This window comes from Delphinapterus leucas, chromosome 1 (assembly GCF_059928025.1).
Source record: "Delphinapterus leucas isolate spDelLeu-1000000601 "Yukka" chromosome 1, BTC_Dleu_Yukka2, whole genome shotgun sequence".
In the NCBI taxonomy this organism is placed as follows: Eukaryota; Metazoa; Chordata; class Mammalia; order Artiodactyla; family Monodontidae; genus Delphinapterus; species Delphinapterus leucas.
In genome coordinates this window covers 84,139,811-84,153,714 of record NC_143129.1, presented here as the reverse complement: position 1 = coordinate 84,153,714, position 13,904 = coordinate 84,139,811, and the positions used below count along the sequence as shown (strand labels likewise).

The following is a 13,904-nucleotide window of genomic DNA, read 5'->3' as shown; positions in this document are numbered from 1 at the left end:
CCCAGGGAGAACTTGGGGACTCTTTCCCTGAGACATGGGTCGGGCATCGGATGACCAAGTCACTTCTGGAGCCTCTACAGGTTCTGCTAAGTGTTCAGTGGCCTGGTGTCCAGCCTGTATCTGATCTTTCTGATCCCCAGAGGGACAGAGGAGTCTAGAAAAATCCTAGTTTCCCAAGGATTTCAAAGTTATCCCTTAGGGACAACTGACCCAAGTAGGCCTGAACCAACCTAAAACCTCAGATTTGGCAAAACTGTCCAGCATTAGGAATGTGCAAGTCAAATAACTGCACATCTTACTATATTTTATTGGCTATGGTGTATCTACTCTAAGTGTCTTAGTGTTGGAGAAGGACCTGTAAATATCTTCTCTCCAACCTTTTCCTTTCACAGGTGATGAAACAGGCCCAGAGAAGTTGTGTGGCTTGTCTGAGGCCACCACAGCTAGCAAATGACAGAGATGGGATTAGAACTGAGGTCCTCAATTTTAAGTTCAGTGCGATTTCTACCAATCTGGGGCTAGAGTCTTGAAGGAGTTGTTCATAATTGTTCATCTACACCCATTGCAAAATCAGATTAAATTAGCTTCCCTAATGAGAATGTTGTTTTGACAGTGCTGTGCTTCTTTGTTTACACAAACTTTTTTTCTTTTTCATTAGTTATCTACTTTATACATAGTATCAATAGTGTATATATGTCAATCCCAATCTTCCAATTCATCCCACCCCTCCCTTTCCCCACTTGGTGTCCATATGTTTGTTCTCTACGTCTGTGTCTCTATTTCTGCTTTGCCAATAAGATCATCTATACCATTTTTCTAGATTCCACATATATTTGTTAATATACGATACTTGTTTTTCTCGTTTTGACTTACTTCACTCTCTATGATGGTCAGATAATGGCTGATAGCATGGGGCTCTAAGCTTGACTTTGTTTTTTGTTTGTTTGTTTTGGTCATACTGCGCAGCTTGTGGGATCTTAGCTCCTCAACCAGCAGTGAAAGCACAGGGTCCTAACCACTGGACCGCCAGGGAATTCCCTTGAATTTGTTCTTGACTTAATCCATTTTACCTCCTCCTTTCCTCTCTCCTCTCCCTACATAAATTTTCTCATGTATCACATGGGATATGAGATGCCACCTGCCCCTTGCTTCTCTAAAGTGATGTTTCTCAGAATTTTTAACCAATAATGCTATACATTGAAAGGATAGTAACTTTCACCCCCAAGTAGAGAAGAGCTATAGATTCCCAACCACAAGCTCTTTAGGGTTATCAATTTTTGTTTTGTTTTTTGTACATTTGAATTTTGCATTTTTCTCTTCACAAATCTTTTTTATTTTGCTGTTAAAAGTGTATATTTCTTTCCATTTAGTATTTGACATCCTAGAAAGAGGTGTCTTGGTTATCCAGTCTTCCTACACCCTCTGGTGCATTGACACATGCTCCTGGGAATATCCCCACTCTAGTTTGAGAACTGCTCTAAGGATACAGCTACATGTGCAGTTATATCCTTACATAAAGCATTTTGCATTACTGAAGAAGTCTCTGTAAATGATTATGACATTTATATTTCTGCTTCAGTATTTCATTTGTTTATAAACTTGCATTCTTTGGTAAGTGTCACCTGAGCGAAACCCACCTTAAATACTATCAGAATTGGCAGTTTTCCTTTTCTTTTTCTTGCCAGGGGCCATCGAGTTTTACTTTTCTCTCAAATGACCCAGATGTTGGATATTCTCCAAGACTACATGGATTATCGAGGTGACATCCCTTGACCACTACATTGCTCAAGACTTCTAGACTTTTAACAGTCCAGATAGGCCCCTGAAGAGTTACCTGGGGTGTGGGGCTGTTACAGAGGAAAGCAGTGTAAGAACAGTATTCAGAACCAAAGGAAGATTGCTTACAGTAGGGGCATGCCTGTATATGAGAAGGGACAAATTAGCATTTGGTTTTGAGCTGACAGTGTTTAATTCCACAGAGAATACTTGGAAATGGTTAATGTTTCTCTGTTTTCTCCCTCTGTGTGAAGGCTACAGCTATGAGCGTGTGGATGGCTCCGTGAGAGGAGAAGAGAGACACCTGGCCATCAAGAACTTTGGACAGCAGCCCATCTTTATTTTTCTCCTGAGTACCAGGGCAGGTAGGCCGCATAGACACTGACCAAAGCAGACAAATAAGGGGTGACACGGTACCTTTACATCCTAACCATTAGTATGTTTTTCCTTAATTCTCTGAAAGGTGAGGTTATTACTGAGGAGTGTAAAAAAGGGGGAACTGAGGCAGACGACATCAGTTTATCCAGGTGCTGGACTTTTATTTAGCGTGGTGTTCTTTTCTATCCAACCGATCTAAGCTTTCATCTCATCAAGGAAGTAAGGCTAAAACCTGGAGTCATTGGAAAGTAATTCTAATCTGCTTTGACTATTGACCTGGGATTATCCTGAAAGATTCCTATGATTTTCTGCAAAATTTTAGTCACATTTGATAGAGACAGCTTACCTTCCCAGCCATGAAATGAGATAGCAACCTGTCTACTAGTTGTCCTTCCTACAAGTAGCTCTTGAATAGTGTTGTAAAAGCTTAATAAAAATCTAGTATTAAAAAATGTGATAATGGAATTGCCAGCTTGTTAGAATTATTTATAACATTGTCTGTATAAACTTGTTAAAAATATTATACATGACATTTATAGTGTTTTACCAGTTACAGAATGTTTTCATTTCTTTAAATAATACGACATCAGCTCTTGGAGATGAAATTATTCTCATGTCATGGAACAAGCAGACCTTAAGTTAGTTTTAAACTCATAGAATCTTAAGTTTCATTATTTTATTTTTTGTAGACCTAAATCTTGATGGAATAGATGCAGGAGCTCTGAAGGGATATGTGTCCTCTATAAATAAAGGGAGATCAATATCTTTATGAGAAGAGAGTTCAGGCTTACTTAGTAAGCATTTATTAAGCGCCTAGTACTATAGGGTATAAAAAAGAAGTGTTAGATATACTCCTTGACCACAAGGAGATTGTTCTGCCTGTGTACGTCTCACCTCTGTATTGTGAAGATCTGGTCAGATTCATTTGACCCCACTCACTTCCAAGATCATCGACTGCACCCTGGATCTCAGCCATTTGTTCCTGTCATTAGTTGTCTCAGGGGTAGACTTAGGAGAGACCGAAAGGATCAGGGCAAACATCATCACTGTTGGGAAAACAGCCCTAGTTATGCTTTACTGATTTCATCATCTTCATATTCAGAGAGCAGCATTGTTTGAAACGTCTAAAATTAGGAAGAAAGAGATCTCTGCTTTTCAGCTAATCTCCTTGGAGTACTCAGAATTAGTTGAGACACAGTGATCTTTTAGAAGCCAAAGCAGTTCTGGACATGAGTCTTTTCCAAACACTGTCCTGTTTGCTCTTGCTTTTTAGCTGTAGATTTGCATCATTATCATTTATTCAGCAGTTTCCCTCCAACTTTCAAATATTTCTGATTGAGTCATATCGCCACCAGGTGGCAGTGATAGCTCATGAATATGTCCCAAAGAAGTCTGGCTACAACTTATTTATAAAGTATCACCCCTTCATGAAGAAGAGTTGAACTTAGGCAACGTTAACCCAAGAAGAAGAAAATTTTTAGGGAGCACACTTTAATGAAAGAAGTGCCTGGGAGGTATTATGGAATAGTGGGTAAAAAGCATAGGCTCTGGAGCCAGACCATGTGGCACTGAATCTGGTACTTTCTCTTTCCAGCTGTGCAACTTCCAGTAAATCCCTTAACCTCTCTGTGCTTCCATTTCAACATCTATAAAATGAGCATAATAACAGTAACTGCTAATAGGATTGTTGCGAGGATTAAAGGAGTTAATATATGTAAAGTGCTTATTGAAACAGTGCCTGGCAAGGAGTAAAGCACAGCACCCGGGTAGCCATCATTATTACTAAGTATAATTTAGCATCTCGCAGTAATCAGTCTTTATTATCTCTTTATTCCAACTTTAATTTTATATGAAGGGTTTAATTAGAATATTCCTGCCTGGCTTGTCTTGAGATCCAGCATAGAGACAGTAGCCTGTCTCAAAAGTTAGTCCTTAATTTTGGCTCTTGGAACAAGCCGTTTCAGGCTTGCTTGTTTCAGCAACGAGCTGTAACGACCCTGCAAAGAGGGAGTCAGTTTTGTACTTGTTTCCACATTAATCAAAAAGAAGGCTGTAATTTGCCTTCATGGTTCTCTTAATTAATTCCTGTAGTCCAAGGAGCCTCCCCAGCCCTTTTCTTACAGCGCTGAAGAAAGACCGGAAAGTTGTCCCAGGGAGTGTTCTTGTCCTTTGGTTGGTTTTGTTACCTTGTCTTTGATTAATGTGGAAACACGTACAGAAGAGACTTAACTGAAGTTTTCTCCAGTCAGAGGGAGGTAGCTTCCCCGCTCCTCTTGGGCGTGTAATAAATGGCATATCCCCTCTTCTCATTAACTTGTATCGGGGGTCTTACTGCTTAGTTGTACCTTGCAGTGGACGTTAAGAGCTCTTCTCTTAATGTTGCCCACAGCAGACCTCACTCATACTTAAAACTGGTTCTGAAAGAGCATGTGGCCTTTTCTATAGACGATTCTAAACAAATTGCAATGAAGATTTTTAAACAGAAGAGATTTAAGACGGCTTCAGGGCATGAACTTAAGTACCCACTTTTGCTCCTTGCCCCTGCTGCCCTCATTCTGTTCCCTTCAGTCGTTAAACTTTCCCAAGTCAGGTGATAGGAGCCCAGGTAGGACTTTTAACCACTCCAAGGCTCTGTCTGGAGTTGGGGATGGGGGTGTCAGTTTGAAGGATGAAGCCAATTGTTTTGGCTGCTCTCAATTTATCAATCTGGCCACTGTAGCCCTGCGTCTTTATTGTCTGGTCCCTAGCCCATGTGCTACTGATAACATTCTTTTCTGCATTGTTTTCAGGTGGAGTTGGCATGAACTTAACGGCAGCAGATACCGTGATTTTTGTTGATAGTGATTTCAATCCGCAGAATGACTTGCAAGCAGCTGCCAGGGCCCACCGAATTGGCCAGAACAAGTGAGAGATTTAAGCATAGCACGGTCCCACTTCCTTGGCTCCTGAGCAGTTCTGGGTTGGGGAGGAAGGTGAAGAGTTTGGGCTGGTGACAGTCCTAGACTGGAGGGCGAGAGACTGCTAGGTTTTAGCCCAGCTCTGTTGCTCACTCACGAGTAGTACTGGGATGGGCATGTTATCATTCCATACTTGCTTTGTTAAAAAGAGCAAAGTCGGGCTTCCCTGGTGGCGCAGTGGTTGAGAGTCCGCCTGCCGATGCAGGGGACATGGGTTCGGGCTCCGGCCTGGGAGGATCCCACATGCCGCGGAGCGGCTGGGCCCGTGAGCCATGGCCGCTGAGCCTGCGCGTCCGGAGCCTGTGCTCCGCAACGGGAGAGGCCACAACAGTGAGAGGTCCGCGTACCGCAAAAAAAAAAAAAAAAAAAAAAGAGCAAAGTCAAATTGTGAAAGGACTAGAAGGAAGCTTTAGAAGTTATTTATCTCATCCTTCCTGAGTTAAGGTCTAATTCAGTTAAAAAATGAAGTTATGGCTTTATGGTGCTAAGCTAAAAAGATAAGTCTTACCCTTTGGCCTGAGGATGATTTAGATCTCCCAAAAGTTTTCATCCACCACAGATAAGGAACCCCAGTTATGGCCATCTCATCATCCCTCCCTTGACTTTTTTGGAAAGGTTCAGTGAGAATTAGAGGCCGGATCTGTCTAACAAATGCTCAGGTTCACATACAACCACTTCCCTTTAGTTGTACCCTGAACATGGCATTTTGGGTTTGTTTTCTTTTAGGTGTATTGACCTTGCATGCTTGTGCCCTTCTTTGCAGACCCTTCTATGTTAGCGTGTTGCTTTCCTTTGACTTCTGTACAGGTCCGTTAAAGTCATTCGGCTGATTGGCCGAGACACTGTGGAAGAAATAGTCTGTAGGAAAGCAGCCTCCAAGCTGCAGCTCACCAACACCATCATAGAAGGGGGCCATTTTACTCTGGGAGCCCAGAAACCTGCTGCGCATGCTGACCTCCAGGTAAAACATATTCTTCACTTTAGAATATGTCCTGGTTTTAGTCAGTGCTCCTGTGGATGAGAAAGTAAATGAATTAACCACCCACTCTCCCCAACCACACATTTGTTCTCTGGCCAAATTCCTACCGGCCATCGTGTCTACTGTGTGCAAGCTGCTGTGGGAGCTAAAATGAATCTGATATATAAAGGCAGAAAAATGCAGAATGAGGATGGGCTTTGGATCCCTCTGCTTGGATTCAAATCCAAGCCTTGCCACTTATTGGCTGAGTGGCTTTGAGCAGATCTCTTAACCTTTGTTTTTCTAAAAGTGAGGATACCACAAGTTACCTCAGGGGGCCTTCAGAGAATTAGATAAACAGCTCAGCATAATAAATAATGATTAATCTCATACCTCCATCTTAACCCCAGACCCTTTGATCAGCACTCTACATCACCTTCTTCATACTCAGAGGAAGGTGGACAAGATCAGGAATTCAAAATTATGCCATAGGAAAAATAGACGAAAGAACTAGAGTTAATTGCTTGAAGAAGGGGACGCAGGATAGGAAGCGAGTGCTGGCCTGGAAGACTTTAGAAAAAGCTGTCTTCTGGAAGAGGGCTTAGAGATATTCTGTAGCAGCCCTTGGGTTAAAATTAGAACCCATATTATGATATATCCCAGGTTCTCCCATTTTGACCCAGGGATGAGGGGCTGGAAGTGGAGAGACCAACTCCTAGGATACTGGAAAGATCCAGGTGTGAAGTGAGTAATAGACCTCTGATGGGGCAGTAGCAGTGGGAGGGTCTGGAGTGAGCAACATTACAAAAGAAGAAATGACAGGAGTCGGCTGCTTAGAGGTGGGAAGCTAGGGAGATGGAAAATTCAAAGATGTCTGTAAGGTCTTAACCCTGGATGATGAGGATAGAAATTAGGAAGATAGAAGGTAGGCAGAGTTTTAGGAAGGGAAGATAATTTATGCTTTATTCAACAGAGTTTGCAGTAAAAAATAAAATATAAACAAAACTATTATTAGAGGAAAACCCAGAGACAAAAATTTCATTTGCAAAAGTTTGTAAGAGAGTAGGCTTTAAAGGGACTAGTTTATCAAACAGAAAATATCAATACAACAAGTATTTAAAGGAAAAAAAAGTTAAACACTATTATAAGCAGAATTACCCAGTTTACAGTTAGCCTGGTTAAAAAAACATTTTCTCACATGGCTATCATATCCACAAAGACCAGTGCATATCTTTACACATCAGCTTTGCAAAAGACAGGGCTCACATTGGTTTTGTTAGTGAGTAGGTAACTTACAGGAAAGGCTCAAGGTTTCTTTTATTTTAGGTCTAGAACTAGAAAGTATCCCTGGGTTTTATGCATTTACTTGTTTGATTTTTGTTTATCTCAAGGTGCAAAGTGTGTTTTTTTCTTTCTCTGTTCTTCCTTTGGTTCCCAATTGATGTGTGCACACTTATCCATGCTGGTGGCAGGGCCGGCTGTACGTATTTTTTTCACATTATCCAAAAGGCAATTACAAATGTAAGATGAAAGCTTGAGCGAGAGGTAGGGACAGACTGCAGAGACTCTTAAATATAGTTCTTCATGCACGAGTTCTCCCAAAGAACCTTGAGAGTGACAAGTTCAGCGTTGGGTCTGGTGGTGGGAATAGATGGCAGAGCCTTGGAGTGCCCACATTCTGGGTGTGGGAGGAGGAGGGGTTGTCAGTGAGAAGTTGGAACTCTCTCCCAGTGCAGGAGGGGCTCAGGGGATTCAGTCGGGGTGTCCTTGTGATGCGAGCTGCTGGGCATGTCCATGTGATTGAGTAGACATGCCTCTGTGCTGTGGGCCAAATACTAGTGGGAACATAGACCTCTGGCTATTTGAGAGGGGCTCTGTCGGAATCTTGCCTAGCTTGGAAGGTGGTTATCAGAAGGTTACGTTCTGGCTCTAATGTCTGATTTCTCTCTTCCCTGCCAAGACTCTGCAAGTTATCTCTTTGGTTGCCAAAAGCAAAGGTAACAACCCAATGCCCTTGTCTCAGAAGAAAGCAGGGTTTGTTTGTAAAATAAAAAGAATCCAATAGTAAAAGATGTAACTGTTGTTTAGTAAATTTAAGAAGTATAGGATCCTGAAGTCCTCAAGGAAGGAAGGTTTGTTATCCTGCAGGAGGAACGTAATAGAAACAGAGAGAGGCAGATGCAGATGTAGTGAACATTTATTGAACGCTTACTGTGTGCTAAGTATCATATGAAGTGCTTCTCTCCGATTGTTTCCGTGAATATGAATAACAAGAGAATGCGGTAGGCACTCTCTTTATTCCTATTTTAAATAATTTGCCCTAGGACACTCATTTATTAGGATGACAATCCAAGTACTCTCTAACTTCCAAGCACATGCCGTTAATTACTGTAATATATTGCTTCTCTAAAAACACATGTAGTCCCTTGGTGACTGAGACACCTCACAAGTGAAAGCATAAATATAAGGTAGACTGAAGGGAGTGTCCCAGGACGGACCAGTCCTTTTCATAAATTGTTGGCTTTCTTCTATTTTTGGTACCAGTCGCCTTGTTATATATATCCAGGTTAAAGATCAGTGTATCCAGGTTTGTTTGATGCTTAGGTGAGCTGTCTAAATTTTTTTCAAGCTAATACAGAATACATTAAGATTTCCAAGTTACTCACAAAATACACCATCTGGAGATAACTGACCCAGTCTAAAGAGACAAGATGCAAATGAGCCAAGATGTGAATGCAGCTTGGTTCAGGGTCTCAGAGTTATCACTTAGGGAAGTACAGAGTTGGAAGTAGGAAGCTAAAGCCAGGAAAGATGATCTGAACTTTTTAGGTGGTTCCTGCAGCCCTAGGGATAGGCTGAGGGTACATTAGAGAGAAGGAAAGAGAAGCAGGGTAGTGCAATGCTAGAGGAATGTCCAGGAACATTAGAATTGAGAAAGGGCTTTCAGGTCTAGTGGTTGGGAGTTGTTACTGGTCTTTGTGAAGGCGGTTTCCATAGAGCACTGCGGCAGGAACAAAACTGCCAAAGGAAAGAAGTCACTTAAGAAGTACCCCATGTAGCCCTCTCGTTCCAAGAAGTTTGGCAGTGGAAGGGATGGGAGAGTAGCTAACGGGGTCTGTGACTTCTCACGTGGCTGCTGGGATTGCCTGTGAAAAAGACTCCATGAGAAGTGCTAAGATAATGCAGGAAATGGCTGTTATTCAAAAAAAGAAAACTTAGAGGCTCAGATTTTTTGTTTATTGAGAATTGTTAAAGTCAGCATCTCTGACTGTCATTTATCACTCTCTGCTTACCCATCATCCAACTACAAAACAGCCCCATTGGTGTCATCCGTCATGGGGAGAGAAAGAAGGCTGACCATCAGAGGAGGAGTGTGCCTGGTGTCGTTAAGCCACTTTGCAAATCACTGATATCCAATGTTTGTTTTCATGAGGGCCAACTGCACTTTTTGTTTTCTTCATTCAAGTTGAGTGAGATACTCAAATTCGGTTTGGATAAACTGCTGTCCTCTGAGGGGAGCACCATGGATGAAATAGACCTGGAGTCTATCCTGGGAGAAACAAAAGATGGCCAGTGGATCTCTGGTGCCCTGCCGACAGCAGAAGAAAGAAGCAGAGAACAAGAGGAAGGAAGTAAGTGGGGGGTGAGAGCAGAGCCAATGGCACGGCCACCCCAGGCTAGAACATGAGTGAGATGGGTCCCCAGGGAAAGTCCTGGATACTGCTCCTGGGACATCCTTTTCCTGTCCAGCCCTATTCTCATCCTGGGCACACTGTTTAAGACTTAACATGGTTCAAGAACTCTTCCTAGGCTGATTGGAAATTGTCTGGCTGTTCCCTTGTATCTGAACTTTGAACCAAATTGATGATGCTAATGCTTATGGTAGTATCAATCTCAAGGATTTTAATTTGTGTTTTTTCCTCCCTTGATTGCAAGCATCTTCTCCTTTGTTTATTAGTAAATCCTTCAGTCCTTAGTATGATGCTGCACATAGTGATCCCTTTTCTGAATAGTAGAATGAGTTATTTTTTAAATTATAGTTAACACCAGTTGAGCATTAAGTGTGAACTTACATGCCTTATACCTGTGTTTTCATTTCACCGCTCTGTGAAGTGAGGTACCATTAATTTTAATTTTTTTAGTGAAGCAGTATATATGATCATGAGATGATCTTGTCTTTTTCTTTCTGATTTGGGTCAACATTTGTCTTTTGTCCATTTCTATTTCTATAGTATTTTAATTTCTTATTTGAAATTTTTTTTTTCACATAGTAGCTTTGTAAGGATGTTCCCTGTCGTCTTAGGGTTATTTTGAAATGACTTTATTTTCCCATACCAGTGGCAACAGAGATTCAGTGCAGACTGGGGTGAGAGGTCTGATAGTCTTACTAGGCTTCTTAATTCAGGAGTACCTTATTCCATTCATACAGAGAAGGGCAGTTTCTTTACCCGACGCTGCTTCCTTTTATTGGGTGGAGAGTGGGCTGGCATGACTTCCGGTTTTGTGATTCTCATTTGTTTCTGTAGGACCCTGAATTTCCATCACTTGCTTCCTTCTTTACCTTTGCCACCAAACTGTCAAAGCACGTCTTCCCCTTCTAAGTTGTCTCTTTCCCCCAGAAGCAGTGCCTTCCCAAATTGTAAGCTGCAACTACTTTCTAGTTCCTTCCTTTCAATTCCTTAGTAGCCGCTGCTCTGATCTGCCAGGTCTCAGACCTTTCTTCATTATTTTCACATTTGGGGTGTGTCCTTCTCGAGTGGGATAAATTTGATCTGTGTCTGACGTTGCTAGAACCCCGCTGCCTCTTTGCGGTGTCTGCCTGACTCTACTCCAGCGTGGGCTTGGGAGCCAACTCAGCTGGTTTGAGATGTTCATTTCTCTACCTACCTGCAAATTGAAGTTTGTAGTACTCTCTGCCTCCTAGTTTTTAAGTAGGCGTGGGTTCAGGGTGGTTTTGGTATCGTTGTTCTGTATGGTTTTTATAGGATGTTTGGGGAGATTGGAACGTCAGCAGCTGGCGTGATTCTACAAGACAGTGCTCTTTGACTTTCCTCGTAGTTTAGCTTTTAAATTTTTTAATATTAGCATCCCATTTTTATTCTTCAAGAACTTTTTCTTATTCTCTGCTTGTTGTTTTAAATGTATCTTGTTCTCATTCCAGGGATATAACATCCTCTCTGAAGACATTTATTATAGCTTTTAAAAAAGTATTCCAGGGAGAATATTTATTGTATCTTTTAACAAAGTATTCCTCTACTCGCTGTGTTGTCTCTCTTTTCTCCGATTGCTTCTCCCTCTTTTTAAAAAATTTGTCTTGTCCTTGTTGGTAGTTTTCCTGAAATACCTGGTGTGCTCTGGCTGGCTGTTCACGTGTGCTGGTGAAATGCCAAAGCTGATGGGCAGCTCCGGCCTGAGCAGGTATCTGGGCTCCCGGGGCTTATTCCAGCATCACTGGTTGGTGAGCTGTCTTTCACACTGAAGGGGACCTTCCCAGATGTCTGTATTCGAAGTCTTTTCTCTGGGCAACTCCGTTTCTCCAGAGACGAATCCTTTAATATCTTTCTTGGAAGAGGTGGGTAAGGGTCGGAATAACCTGTTTGCTCAGATTGAGGAGACAACGTGAGTAAAGGGGTTCAGGGCACTCCTGTATTTGGTGTGCAGATTTTCTCTCAGTTCCCCCACCCCTCAGTTCCTCATCCATGGTAAGTTCTAAGCTTTTGGGGGATTGAAAGGGTCTGTGTTCTTATAATCACCCCCTGACTAGGCACTGTGTTTTGCTTCCATTGTTCTTTTCACTCTGTTATCATCCCTCCAGCCACTTCTATTTTCTAAAGAGTTATTGACCTTTTCATCCACTGTAGTCTCATATATCTTTTTAAAATCCCTTTACTGCCATGTAGTTATTTTAGGTGGGAGAAGAAATAGATGTATGTGGTCCTATTTTTAAGTTGCATTTTGATTACATTAAGTACTGAAGCTTGCACCCATTTCTGCACTCATCTAGATTAATTTCAGCCTATTTTCCTAACGTTTAATAGAATAAAATAAAATTTCACTGTTTTCCAGAAAGATAATTACAATTTTTTGGCAGTTGGACTGAGAAATATATTTTTTTTTCAGGCAGTCCAGCTGCCAGAAAAGATTTCCCAGTTGTATTAAAATTTTGAATTTTGTCTTTGATCAGTGAGTATAGAGTTCACTCTGTGGTAGATGATTCCATTGACAGGCTATAGATAAGTGTCTAAGCCTGTGGTCTCTAAACTTCTCTGGGCTGCAGACTGAAGACAGATAGCATGGTTAAAAGAATACAAATAAATATGAAAGACTAGTAATTACAGCATCCCCTATCAAAATTAAATAGAAAACAGGGTGGCTTTATCTTGAATGCCGGGCTTTTTTTTTTTAAATCACCTTCGTAAGTTGAGAATTGCATGAAGATACATATGTTGATATTTTACACTTCTCGACTCTTTATTTTTTTTTTCCACTTGTTGCTAGAGCACCTCATTGAAAGCCCCCCTGCTGATTTAATTAGCAAATGCCAATTAGAATTACAGCTGGCTGGATTTGGGTACAAGTGTGAAGCAGTTGATCTCTTGAGAATGAAAATGTTTTGCTTTCGAACTCTCTGGGAAAAGCATACCTACAGCTGATTTTATAATGCTGTGAAAATACATTTTTGGTAACATGTGCTATTAAATATGTTTCACTTTAGAATCATTGTCTCACCTCTCTCTGGTTGCTAGTCTTGGCTTGTTATGACTTCTCTTTATCATGTGATTCATGATCTTGGCACATCACCCAACCTCTTTGAGCCTTTGGGTCCTCCTCTGTAAAACGGTGCTATCAGTACCTGCTTTACTCTTTTACACAGTTGCAAAACACATAGCATAAAATGCTGTTCAAGTTTACACTGTCACCATTATTGTTGTTACTGTAATTGTTATTTGCTGGCCTGTTACCTTTCCATCCTTCTATAGAGAACAGTAATGTACTGAAAAGAGCGCATTGGCCTTAGAGTCAGGAAATCCTGCCTTCTTCACTTATTAGCAATGAGAACTGGGGAGTCTCCTGATCACTGTCTGAGCCTCAGTTTTCCCTTTCTTAAGTGGAGTTAGTTATATCAGAACTGTGGTGAGGCTCATGAAGATGCTTCATGAGATCTACAAAGAATATTGTAAATCTAAGGGATTGTTTTTGTGCTTCTTTATTCCCTCCTAGATTTTCTACTTGTTCCTTTTTATTTTACAGCAAAGGAGGGAAAAAGTTGAGTGTTAAAGGTGTGTTTAGAATTTAAAAAATATGCTCTTGGTTACCTTTATTAGATAATCTTAATGTCAGTGAGATTTATGCTGGGGAGTTGTGTGGAATGGATGCGTGATGAGTGTTCCGGAACTCAGCAGGGTGGAGGCATCCAGCAGAGACTCACAGACCATCTAGAGATGGACCAAAAGGGCTTTACCATGCTCTCTCCTTTGAAAAGTAAATACACGAGATCCCCATGTGGATCCCAAACCCATCAGCATTAGTGAGACCAGAAATCCAGTACCTTCATCACAAGCTAGTCTTAGCCCATTTAGAACACGGGCTGCTCTTTTGTCCACCCTGGTTATGCTTTGACTAGAATCAATGTATTTTTCTTTAGTATCTAACATTTTTCTCTTTGTGTTTTATGTTTTTAGAAAACCACATGTACTTATTTGAAGGTAAAGATTATTCTAAGGAGCCTAGTAAAGAAGACAGAAAATCATTTGAGCAACTGGTGAATCTTCACAAAACCCTTTTGGAGAAGACTAGTCAAGAGGGCCGGTTACTCCGACATAAAGGCAGTGTAA

The 13,904-nt window shown here is 41.3% G+C and overlaps 1 protein-coding gene across 3 annotated transcripts in view; it reads left to right on the top strand.

Annotated features, from left to right (window-relative positions):
• CHD1L (chromodomain helicase DNA binding protein 1 like) overlaps positions 1 to 13,904 on the top strand; it is a 50,897-nt gene that overhangs the window by 24,436 nt on the left and 12,557 nt on the right. For all 3 annotated transcript variants that reach the window (XR_016394176.1, XR_016394179.1, XM_022583904.2), the window contains exons 11-16: positions 1,686 to 1,759; positions 2,031 to 2,141; positions 4,944 to 5,058; positions 5,919 to 6,072; positions 9,536 to 9,701; positions 13,752 to 13,900. Coding sequence is in view for 1 of the 3 variants with exons in the window: in XM_022583904.2 (XP_022439612.1) it covers positions 1,686 to 1,759; positions 2,031 to 2,141; positions 4,944 to 5,058; positions 5,919 to 6,072; positions 9,536 to 9,701; positions 13,752 to 13,900 (769 nt within the window). In the remaining 2 variants the exon portion in view is untranslated. The remainder of the gene's footprint in view (positions 1 to 1,685; positions 1,760 to 2,030; positions 2,142 to 4,943; positions 5,059 to 5,918; positions 6,073 to 9,535; positions 9,702 to 13,751; positions 13,901 to 13,904) is intronic.